At 42.6% G+C, this 12,037-nt stretch overlaps 1 protein-coding gene across 1 annotated transcript in view; it reads left to right on the top strand.

The window, feature by feature from the left end:
* Nipsnap2 (nipsnap homolog 2) overlaps positions 1-12,037 on the top strand; it is a 28,738-nt gene extending 16,701 nt beyond the window's left edge. The window contains exons 7-10 of the mRNA XM_085681769.2: positions 1,118-1,149; positions 6,186-6,280; positions 8,104-8,187; positions 10,819-12,037. Of these exons, the coding sequence (XP_085537895.2) occupies positions 1,118-1,149; positions 6,186-6,280; positions 8,104-8,187; positions 10,819-10,883 (276 nt within the window). The 3' untranslated portion in view covers positions 10,884-12,037. The remainder of the gene's footprint in view (positions 1-1,117; positions 1,150-6,185; positions 6,281-8,103; positions 8,188-10,818) is intronic.

Below are 12,037 nucleotides of genomic sequence, written 5' to 3'. Positions count from 1 at the left end.
TGACCTATTTTCTTTCAGTCTAGGACTTTTTGTTTTATTTTCTCTTTCTCATCTGTTTTCTTCTGCTAAATTCTTTTGTATTTATGGCATTATGTATAATGTTTATTACTTGATGTTTTCCCAAGTAATTTTCTTTTCCTTTTTTTTAAATTTATTTATTATATATACAGTGCTCTACCTGCATGCCAGAAGAGGGCACCAGATCTCATTATAGATGGCTGTGAGCCACCATGTGGTTGCTGGGAATTGAACTCAGGCCCTCTGGAAGAGCAGCCAGTGCTCTTAACCTCTGGCCCTTCTTTCCAGCTCCCAAGTAATTTTCTTGAAGCTGACTTCGAACTTGGTATGTAGCCAGGGATAGCCCTGAACTCTTGGTCCTCTTCCTTCTACGTCCTGAGCACCAGGATCAGATGTGTGCACCACCACATCTGATATATACCGTGCTGAGGATCCAGGCAAACACTATTAACTGAGCTATGTTACATCTCCAGCCCCAAATAACTTTCTGTTCAACCACAGAACCAAGCACAAATATGAAGCAACTACCCTTCTGAAGCAAAAGTGCCTCAGAAACACTGAGTGCTGCACAGATTATACAGCACTGTCTGAGTGAGAATGAGAGGGAGCCAGGCCTGGCAGCGATTGCGTTTCATTCCAGCAGCTGGAGGCAAAGGCAGGCAGATCTCTGTGAGCTCAAAATCACCCTGGTCTATATAGCAAGTTCCAGGATAGCCCTAGATATAGCCCCATCTTTATTGGTACACTCTGGTTGTCCATCCAATAGAAAACGTGGTTAATCATGTCCATTTTCTGTCTTCTTTCTGTATACACCCTTCACCCTTGGCAGCCTCCAGTGGCAGCAGCATTACAAGGTGTAACATCTCAGTGATGTAATGATCTCCTTTGTATTGGGGAAGGTGGAAAGAGGTCCTTCAGTGCATCAAGGGATGGACTGACTGTGGTTTTATCACCGTTCGTGGATAATTACTCTTAGCCTATGTGTTGGTTGTTTTCTCGTATGCTACAGCGATGGCATAGAAACACAGCAGCTAATCACAGTTTTGTTCATAGTCTGTATATTTTCATACAGCTAACCAAAATCTCAATTCCCTTTCAGCCAGGAACAATGATTGAGTGGGGCAATTACTGGTAAGTATATTATTGTGTTGAGTCTGTATATCTCATTAATTATTTTAAGCCATGCTATGAATTATTTTTGTTTTGCCTTTTTGAGACAATCTCATATCCCAGCCTACTTTCAAACTCACTGTGTAACCAAGACAAGCCTTGAACTCCTGAACCTTGTGCCTCCACCTCCCAGATACCTGGATTCCCAGGTGTGAACCACCACATCTGGCTCACCGTAAATCCTTAGGTGAGAAACCCTCAAATGCCTTGACGTAGTGCTGCGCTTTCCCAGTCTTCCTGCTGCCAGGGTTGTCGTGCCTGCTGGGCTCCAGTGCTCCTTCTGCCTCCACCTCCGACAAACCTGGACGTGCAGCCGCGCACCACCATCCTTTTTTTAGGATTAGTTTTCTTTTGTGTGTCTCTGTACTATGTGCATACAGTGCCCAGAGTCCAAGAGAGAGTGTTGGATCCTCTGGACCTGGAGTTTCAGGTGTTCATTACCCACCGTGTGAGTGCCTAGGAGATGGGCAAGTGCCCTTAACAACAGAGCCCGCTCTTTGTTCCCTTTGTCTTCTCCCTCCGCTGTTGTTTGTGTATTGGTGGGGCCTGGTGCCTGCCGAGGGCAGAGGACAGCTTCCTGGGGTTGTCTCTCTCTTCCTACCGCCTGGATCCCTGGGATAAAACTCAGGTCATCAGGTTTGGCTGCAAGTGCCTTCAACCCCTGAGTCATCTTGCTGGCCCTTGGTTTAGATGGCCTTTTTAAAATGTTTTTATGAAAAATCTCAAATATGTACAAAACTAGAGAGAGCGATATGATGGATCCCCCATTCTATACTTATTTCTAAGCTTCCATAATTATTTTAAAGTATTTTTTATTTTTATTTCATGTGCATTTATGTTTTGCCTTGCATGTATGTCTGTGGGAAGGTGTTGGATCCCCTGAAACTGGAGTTACAGGCAGTTATGAGCCACCATGTGGGTGCTGGAAATTTAACCCGGATCCTCTGGAAGAGTACCCAGTGCTCTTAACCACTGAGCCATCTCTCCAGCACTGCTTCTATAATTATTAACACAAGCCGAACATCATATCAAATTCCACATCTTAGGAGGTTAAAGGACAATCACAAGACACAGCAAGACCCTGTTTCAAGAAATAAACAGACAACAAAAGAAAAATATGTACACAAAAATAAATTACTAACATATGGCTAGTCATGTTTAGGTCTGACTCCTCCAGTTCAGCCTCTTAGGAATTACCAAGAACACATGCTGTTTCATCCTTAACTGTTTCAGCATGCATCTCTCCAAAAAGGCTTGCAGACAAAATCCCAGTCCGAATGAAGCCACTCCACACTTCCTGAGGGGTCGCTCCTTGGGGACCTGGGGTTTGTTAATTAGCAGGGCAACTGGGATTGATGATGCAGCAAGTTTTTGGTTTTTGTTTTTCTGTAGTTTGAGTAGCAAAGCAGCAATGCAAGCTTAAATGGTCAAAGTAGGAAGACTGACCGTTCTCTCCGAGAGCCGGCACCTAAAGCCTAAAGTTACGACTTATGCCTGTACTCCTAGCACTCAGGGAGGTCAAAGCAGGAAGATTTTCAAGGTTAGATGCAGGCTGAGATACAACGGAAGATGTTGTCTTTAAACAAGTATAGTCTTGGCACATGGACAAACATATATTAATAGGTTAGTGATCCAGAGCTGAAGGGCCAGAAGTTAACACTTGACCACATTTATGAGCTGATGCTTTTTGAAAACTATACCTAAGTAAATCTTCCTTCAGTGAGGGAAGATAACTGTTTCCCAGCATCAAAAGGTACCAGGAAAACTGGACATAGAAAAAAAAATGTTTGCACTCCTGACTTATATTGCGTTTAAAATAGCCCTGGCTGTATTGGAACTCACTCTGTAGACCAGGCTGGCCTTGAACTCAGAGATCCACCTGTCTTTATTTTCCTCCTGAGTGCTGGGATTAAAACAAGTGCAACCACACCCAGCATCAGGTTGGGTTCTTAACAACCATGGCAGCTCACAAACATATTTACTTCCAGTTTCAGGGGTCTCTGATACCCTCCAAGGGCACTGCATACACACAGTACACATACATGCATGCAGGTAGACACTCATAAACATAAAATAAAAACAAACATTTTCTTTAAATGTAAGAAGTGAAACATGAAAAAAGCCCAGGGAAACTCTTTGTTAGTCTGAACTAGACAAAAGTTCTTAGGTTCGGTACAAAAGCTCTATCATCTAGCTAGGTATGGTAGCTCCCACTGCTCCCAACACCAGGTCGGGAGAGGTAGAGGCAGGAGGATCAGGAGATCAAGGCTATCCTCAGCTACATAGCAAGTTTGAGGCCAGCCTGGGCTACTGAGACTCTGCTTCAAGCAAACAAAAAAAATATATATTTGATTATATACTATGATAAGTACCATCAAGGGGTTTTTATTTGTGCTTTTGAGCTGTTCGTGTTAGCTTATAGCAATTTAGATGTTCATACAACTAGAATGTTACTAATTAATATTTTTTCCACAGTGAATCTACAGGATATGCTGAGGTTACTCAGTTATTTTAAACTTTTTATATAGCCAGTTGAGCATTTGATTTGTATTTGGCATGTAGGTAACTATTAAGATGGAGGTCTCCTCTGCAGCACACATTTCTGACTATGACCAGGCTATGGCAAGTATATTTTCTCTGCCCTCCATAACCAAATTAGAAAAGTCCAGAATGAAATTAATAATCTAGAATATTTTATCACGATCAATGAAAAACTCTTTCCTTCCTCCTGAACGGTTACAGTGCACAGTTCAGCTGATTTTCTTAATTCAAGACAATTGATCACATTTGTAATTTTTTGACGATGTCTGTATAATTTGTGGGTAATCCATATGTGATTCACAACAGAGGAACCTGGAGGCCTTGGTGGGGTCACACTTGGGGTCTCAGTCCCTGTGGATGAGAGAGGCGGCACACAAAGTGGTCCTCAGCAGACGGCCCCATCGCTAACAGGGCGGTTGCTGCTCTGTTTCTGAGCCAGTTCAGGTGTTGGAACTCAGTCTGTGGTTTCCTGCAGGAAGAGAACACACTGGTCAGGCCATCTGGAGAATCGTACTCCTTCCTGGGCGTAGTGATGCCCACCTGTAGGTCTAGCATTCAGCAAGCTGAGGCAAAATCATGATTTCAAGGCCAGCCTGGGCTAACATAGTAAGGCCTTATCTCAAAAAAACTTAAAAAGTATCCTGTCCCTTACTTAAGGGTTATTTTTTTTTTCACTGTGAATATTCGTAGCTTATTTTTCAGGTTCTGATCATTTAAACAAATGAGGGTGAATCTCCCCAAATTTCATCAGTGCTAAGCCCTTCATGTGCTCGAGACCAGGCCAGAGCACGGGAAGTATTAATACAGATTTCCTGGGTAAACCATGATGAGGACGCCCTTGATAGACCCAGCTTTGCTCTCCTGTGGGGTGGGATCTCTGCACCATTTGAAAACCCTACCTTCGTTTCTATCCGAGATGATAGAAAATTAGTTTGGGAAAAAATCATTTTTAAACATTTTCAAGATTTCAGGTGATCTCACTAAATGTGAAGACAGAGTACCCAGTCCCAGGAGAAAAGAATGTTTAAGTTTAAAAAAACAAAACAAAAACCCCAAAAAACCTGCTTTTTTGCAGTACTAAATCTTAAAAACGAAGAGGGGTTTTGTGTTGGTGGTTGGTTTTAGAAGGCTTTGGTTGTGTTTTTTTTTTTAATGATTTGTTTTTAATCAAATTTTTGTTTCATTGTTTTTTCGAGGCAGAGTTTCATTTTGTTTTTGTTTTTGTTTTTTTTTTTTATTTATTTATTTTTTGTATAACCCTGCTGTCCTGGAACTAGCTCTGCAGACCAGCCTGGCCTAGAATTCACAGAGATTCGCCTGCATGTTGACCAGTCGTGGGTCTCTGTGTTAGCTGCCATTGCCAAGCAGAGCCCTGATGAGGTTCAGCCGTGCTCTGCCCTCTGGGTCTGCCATTACATTGTTAGGAGTCACTTTACTGCTGTGAACATTTAGCAGCATAATGCAGGTTGTCCCCAGGGCCTGTGATGTGTCCGTCTGGGTGCTGGGCCTCGTTAGCAGGTGCTGGGCCTCGTCAGCAGTGTCGGGTATGGAGTCCATCTCATGGACGAGGCCTCATCCAACCAAATGTAGTTAATTTCCTCACTAACGTTAGTGCCACCATCTCACCAGTGGGCACATCTCATGAGGAAAGTTATTGTGGGCTACGAAGTTCACAACCATGAAGCAGTTCCTTTTAAGTTCACAAGTCTCTTCCCCTCCCATTCATCTCAAGAATCAGAAGTTTATATTTGGGGGCTGGAGAGATGGCTCAGTGGTTAAGAGCATTGTCTGCTCTTCCAAAGGTCCTGAGTTCAATTCCCAGCAACCACATGGTGGCTCACAACCATCCGTAATGAGGTCTGGTGCCCTCTTCTGGCCTGCAGGCATACACACAGACAGGATATTGTATACATAATAAATAAATAAATATTTTTTAAAAAAGAAGTTTATATTTGAATTGAGGAATAAGCAGAAATGCAACCACATTTCTTCATGTTGCTGTTTTTGTTTTGAAAAATCATAATTAAATATTATCTACTCACAAAAATAATTAGCTTTCTTAGGAGGCTGAGGCAAGAAAATCAAAAGGCCTACATAGTAAGTTCTGAGCTGGCCTGGGGTACAGAATGAGAGCCAAACTTCACCCAAAAATAAAAATCAAAACTTGATTGTATTTAATACTTTGATACGCGTTAAAAGAAAACGGTCTTCATTCCCAATAGCTGACCCTGAGTGGAAGAAATACAGTCTGAGTCTTCGTTAAGAAAGGGTCTCACTATATAACATAGGCTAGCCTGGACTCACTATGTAGCCCAGGCTGGTCTCTAACTTAACTGCAGATCCTCCTGCCTTTCTTCGTCTCTGCCTTCCAAGTGCTGGGATTGCAGGTGTGCGTCAGCATCCCCAGGCGCCTCCCGACTCTCCTTAACTATCGGAACACTGCTTTTCTCTCATAGGGCCCGTGCCATCCGCTTTAGACAGGACAGGAATGAGGCAGTTGGGGGATTCTTCTCTCAAATTGGGCAGCTATATATGGTGCATCATCTTTGGGGTATGTGTACTTCTCCTTCTTTTGTGACTTACTGGGATTGAAGAATTCATTACTAATGACGTTGTAATCAACAGTGGGGTTGATCTAGACTCAGTAACCTTAAACACTAAGCGTCGCAGGTGGATGGTGACTGCTGGACTAACTAGAACAAAAGAGGCCAGCAGCACGAGGTCAGTGGGTCACTGGCTTAGAAACTGGCCACAGGTCGGACCCAAGCCAGATATGTTGACACCTGGCTGTAATCCCAGCACTCAGGAAGCCGAGGTAGGAGAACTGAGAGTTTGCTACCAGCAAGGGCTGCATGGAAGATTCCAGATCAGCCTTGAACTACAAAACAAGCCACAGTCAAAAACAAAAACAAACAAGCAAAAGAGGCTGTTGGGGAGGTTACTAAACATTGGAAGGGGAATGGGAGGATGGATATAATTATATTTCATTGCATGCATGTACGTAAATAAAAATTAAAACTGGGAATCGACAACAACCAGGGTTTGGAGAGATGGCACAGCGATTAAGAATCCACTATTCTTCCAGAGAAGCTGAGTTCAGAACCTCCAGCTTATCACATAAACATATATACCTACACATAAGTAAATTAAAAATAAAAAAGTATGGCTGGGTGGTAGGACATATACAAGGTCCTGCGTTCAATCTTCTTCAGAAAAAAAGATCCCCACAAATAGTGCAGAATGGTTACATAGTAGCATCATGGCTAGGAAGCTAAGCCTCAGTGGTTACATTGAGGCAGAAAAGATAACTTCATCCCTCCACTTCCATCATCACTCCCAGAAACCCCTGCTGCAGCCGGACTCTTCTGCTCAGTGGAGCTTACCTAGCATTTAAGAAACCAAAAGCCTGCACTAATGATAGATTATAGCAGTGACCCTCCCTCTTCCTAGCGTCCACCAGCAGCCTTGTCCTGAACAGTGCATCTTCTGGTGAGCTGAGATTTGGCTCCACAAAGCGTCTGCGTTTTCAAATGTTCAAATCAGAGTTTACAAAGAAATATCAAAAACAACTACAGGCCTGGAGAGTTGGCTCGGCAGTTAAGAGTGTTGCTTATTCTTCCAGAGGGTCCAGGTTCAGTTGCCAGCACCCACATGGCTGCTCACAACTGTCTGTAACTCCAGTTTCAGGAGACATCCTCACACAGACATACATGCAGGCAAAATATTGATGTGCATAAATAAATAATCATTAACAACAAAAGGTGTGTTCTACAGCTGGTGAAGTGATTCACCGGTTAACAGCCCTGGCCGATCTCACAGAGGACCCAATCCGTTTTCCCAGCACCCACAGTGACTCATAATCCCCTGTGACTCCAGTTCCAGAGGATCTGTGGCTCTCCTTTGGCTTCCATGGCATGTACAGATGCACATGCATACATATATACATACAGGCAAACACATATACCTAAGATAAAAATTAATTTTTTTAAAAAAAATCAAAATAAAAACACATGTTCTGCCCAGATCGTTTTGTACATGCCTATAATCCCAGCACTTGAGAGAAAAAGGCAGGAGTGTGAGTCTAAGGTTTATCCAATCTGAAGGTTCTTAGTCGTAAATGGACTGTGTTATTGAAGAAGCTTCCTTGCCTTGGAGAGACAGCATGTGGTCACTGGATTATAAAACCATGAGACCAGGCAGCTTCCCTCCTCTCAGAAGCCTGGCCATGGGTTTCTCTCATTCCGTGCTTGCTGTACTCCAAGTCAGTTACTGAGTGACCAAAGCAGTGTCAGAAAGCAAGACAGCCACCTGAATGACTGTACTCCTAGGATGTGGGTGTTGTACCTGACTCGAGTCTTATTCCCTGTATTTAAGCTTATAAAGACCTCCAGACCAGGGAGGACATACGGAACGCCGCGTGGCACAAGCATGGCTGGGAGGAGCTGGTGTACTACACGGGTAAGCTGCCAGAGACCCCAACATCTCCCGCTTCACGTGTTACTGTTAGAAATTCGATGTGACAGCAAGGTTAGCAGGACGTGAGAAAGACCAATGTTCTTTTCTCCTTAAATACTAACTTGACTTTGTTTCAAATTAAGAATCCTGATTCTGTAACCCAAGATGGTGCCTCATGACTAATTCCAGCTCTCTGGATTGAAAGTGTTGGCCCAGCCTAGGCTACAGTTAGACCCTGTCAGAAAAAAAAAGCCAGAGAACGGGCTGGAGATGGCCCAGGAGACAAGCACTGGCTGCTCTTCCAGAGGACCTGGGTCTAATTCCCAGTACCTCATGGTGGCTCTCAACTGCCTGGAACTCCTGGTCTAGGGAATCCAGTGCCTTTTTCTGGCCTCCGTGGGCACAATGCATATAGTTATGCATGCAGATAAAAGACCTATATGCATATAATTAATAAATAAAATTATTTTTAAAGCAGAATACAGACAGAAGAAGAATATTGATTGTTTCAACTATTATATTGCCTAGTAGAGTTTTTTAAGATTTATTTATTTGTTTGTTTATTATGTATACAGTGTTAGTTTCCATGTCTGCCTACAGGCCAGAAGAGGGCATCAGATCTCATTACAGATGATTGTGAGCCACCATGTGGTTGCTGGGAATTGAACTCAGGAACTCTGGAAGAATAGTCAGCATTCTTAACCTCTGAGCCATCTCTCCAGCCCCTGCCTAATAGAGTTTTAAGACTTGTGGGTAGCTTAATTTTTTTATTTTATTATTTTATTCCCTTGCTGTCCTGGAACTCACTATGTAGAATGGGCTGGCCTCGAACTCACAGAGATCCATCTGCCTCTGCTTCCCAAACACTGGGATCAAAGGCTTGTACCACCATGCTGGACTAGCTTAATTTTTTAAAAATATTTTTTTAGTTAATTTGTTCTCTAAAAGTTACAATTTTTTTCTAAACGCTTTTCGTTAAAGCTATCACTTCCCCAAAATAATTAATACATCAATTTAAAAAATATATTTGCAAACAGGTATGGTGGCACACACATTTAAAAGGCTAAAGTTAAAAGAATGCTCCAAGACGGACTGGGCCACAGAGTAACACGTAGCAGCAATAATAATAATGACAATGCTAATAACTTTGGGGCTGAGGATATGGCTCAACCCCAGGTTTGATCCACAGCACTAAAATTCAAGAGAAATTATAAAGTTAATTTTTTTTTTTTTTAGTTGGTGGTTTTGCCAGACAGGATCTCACTATGTAGCTCTGGCTGTCCTGGAACTTTCTATGTAGACCAGGCTGACCTCAAATTCATAGAGGCCAGCATAAAGTTAAATTCAATGGATATTTAAGCTGCATACTGAATAAGAAGATGAGATAGCAACCTAGAAAATAGCTTGTTTTAGTTTTAAAAAAATCAGGAGGCAGAGGCCGGCAGATCTCTGTGAGTTCGAGGCCAGCCTGGTCTACAGAGAGAATTCCAGGACAGACTCCAAAAGCTACAGAGAAACCCTATCTTGAAAAAAACAAACAAACAAAAAACCACATAAAAACAAAACACACACACACACACAATTGGGCCAATACTGTGCCAGGAAGTGCAGGTAGGAGGGTCCCAGCTAACGTTCTTTCTTGGCTACATAGGGAGTGAAAATCAGTCACAAAAGAAACAAAATCCTGTAATTTTGTGTGTTATTCTTCTGTTGTTTCGATACACTCTGTTTTAAACTTGGAGACAAACTTGAGGGAGTCCTGCCTGGGCCTCCCACATGCTAGGATTACAGGTGTGGGTCGCCATGCCTGTTTTAATTTCCACTTAAATTTACCAGTTCCAGGCTGGAGAGATGGCTCAGAGGTTAAGAGCATTGCCTACTCTTCCAAAGGTCCTAAGTTCGATTCCCAGCAACCACATGGTGGCTCACAACCATCTGTAATGAGGTCTGGTGCCCTCTTCTGGCCTGCAGGCATACACACAGACAGAATATTGTATACATAATAAATAAATAAATAAATAAATAAATGAATGAATAAATATTTAAGAAAAAAAATTTTTTGACAGTTCCCAGAATGAGTCTCAGTCCACAGAAGTAGTTTTTACAAAAATTTTAAGTGGGAAAAAAATTCTTTTGCATTGATTTTCATGTGCGCTGTTCCACTGGGGGTGGGCCCACCTCAGCACACCTAACATGTGTGTCCGTGGGCAGTTTGTGGGAGTCAGGTCTCTCTTCCGCCATGGTGGCCTCATGGATTGAGCGCAGGTCTTCAGGCTTGGTGACAGGTGCCGTCACCCACTGAGCCATCTCACTCTTCCTTTCTATGGGTTGCTTCTAGATCCAGTATGATTCGAATTTTTGTTTTAGTTTAAAGAACCTTTTGAGAAAGCGCTATTTTTCACAACCAAGACTTTCCTAATTTCCCATCAAACCGCTCTGCAGGTGGACTCTTTCAGCTTCGCTAACATCCTAGTCGGTGCCGTCACCAATTGCTGCCCTGGTAACCACTCTCTTTTCTAGCTCTCTCCTGCCCTCTAACAGCGTTTGTTTGTGGTCTGAGCAGGCACCTTGGTAATGTGTCTTTACCCCAGTGTGTTTGGGAAGCCAACCAAGTAACCTCCACCTTGTTTCCAGTCCCACTCATTCAGGAAATGGAGTCCAGAATCATGATCCCGCTCAAGACCTCGCCCCTCCAGTGACGCTTCCATGTGTGCCTACACAGATCTCCGTGACGAATATATGTCATGAATTCATTTCAGCCATTCATCAAGTGAAAAAAAAACCGAGGTGTAAACTGCTGTACATAGCTTATAAGATCTCTTTTCTTTAAGATTTGCATAATCACGAATGGAAATCGGGGTTGGACTACGTGGAGCATCGCTCTGTCGCATCTCTGCTTACCAAATGTTACTTAAGCCTCCAGCCCCTCAGGAAAACATGATAACCGGGGGTGGTAGCTTGGCATTCAGGGAGCTGAGGCAGGAAAATTATAGTAAGTCCTAGGTTAATCTGGGCTATATAGAAAGTTTCAGACCAGCTTGGACCCCTGGACTTGCATAGTGAGACCCTGTCTCTAAAACCAAAATTCAAATTCAAATCATCTCTGAGGAAAATTCCAGCTCTAAAAAAGAATTAGCTATTGCTTTCTATTTTCAAAAATCTGTTTTATGTTTACAGATTTCTACAAATTTCCTTCCTTCAGGAAGAAATACAAATTATATCATGCTTCCCAAGCAGGTTTTTTTTTTTAATAAATTGTGAGTGTACCCAATGGCTGAAAATGTTCTGATTTTGTGACTCTTGGCCAGTCAGCAGGCTGAGCGGTGCGGGTGGTCACGGTGTACCTGACCAGAAATGCCAGAAATGCAGGCTCCACCAGGCACTGTGTCCAAGGGCTTGGCATGAACCAGTGCACCACATGCGATTTGGGAGTAAACACCTCAAATAGCTCTAATTTTATTTGTAATATTTTTCTATGAAACAAGTAGCTCTTGGGAAAGAGGTTTTATTTTGTAAACCACCCTTTGTGACCTCTGACCTCTGGTTCTATTTTGGTAAGCTCACAGCAGACACTTCCAAGATCTTGTATGAAGGGCAGGGCACGCTGGGTCTCAGTTGGCATAAAGCTTCATATTCTACCTGTCTCTGTTTGGTTTTGTTTTTTAATATAGTGTGCCAATTCTGTGACTGTAATCATGTGGAAGTCCCATTGAACTGAAGAATTATGTCTGCCCTACAAATTGATATGTATAAAATAAAGTATGACTAAAACTCCTATCAAATGCCTAATTTTTACATGTGAATGGTTTTCTCCAAGAACATATAAAAATAAATAAAATCCTCTTAATTTTCA

The sequence above is a fragment of the Myodes glareolus genome, chromosome 2 (genome assembly GCF_982192425.1).
Source record: "Myodes glareolus chromosome 2, mMyoGla1.1, whole genome shotgun sequence".
NCBI classification, from domain to species: Eukaryota; Metazoa; Chordata; class Mammalia; order Rodentia; family Cricetidae; genus Myodes; species Myodes glareolus.
This window is presented reverse-complemented; position numbering and strand designations above follow the sequence as displayed.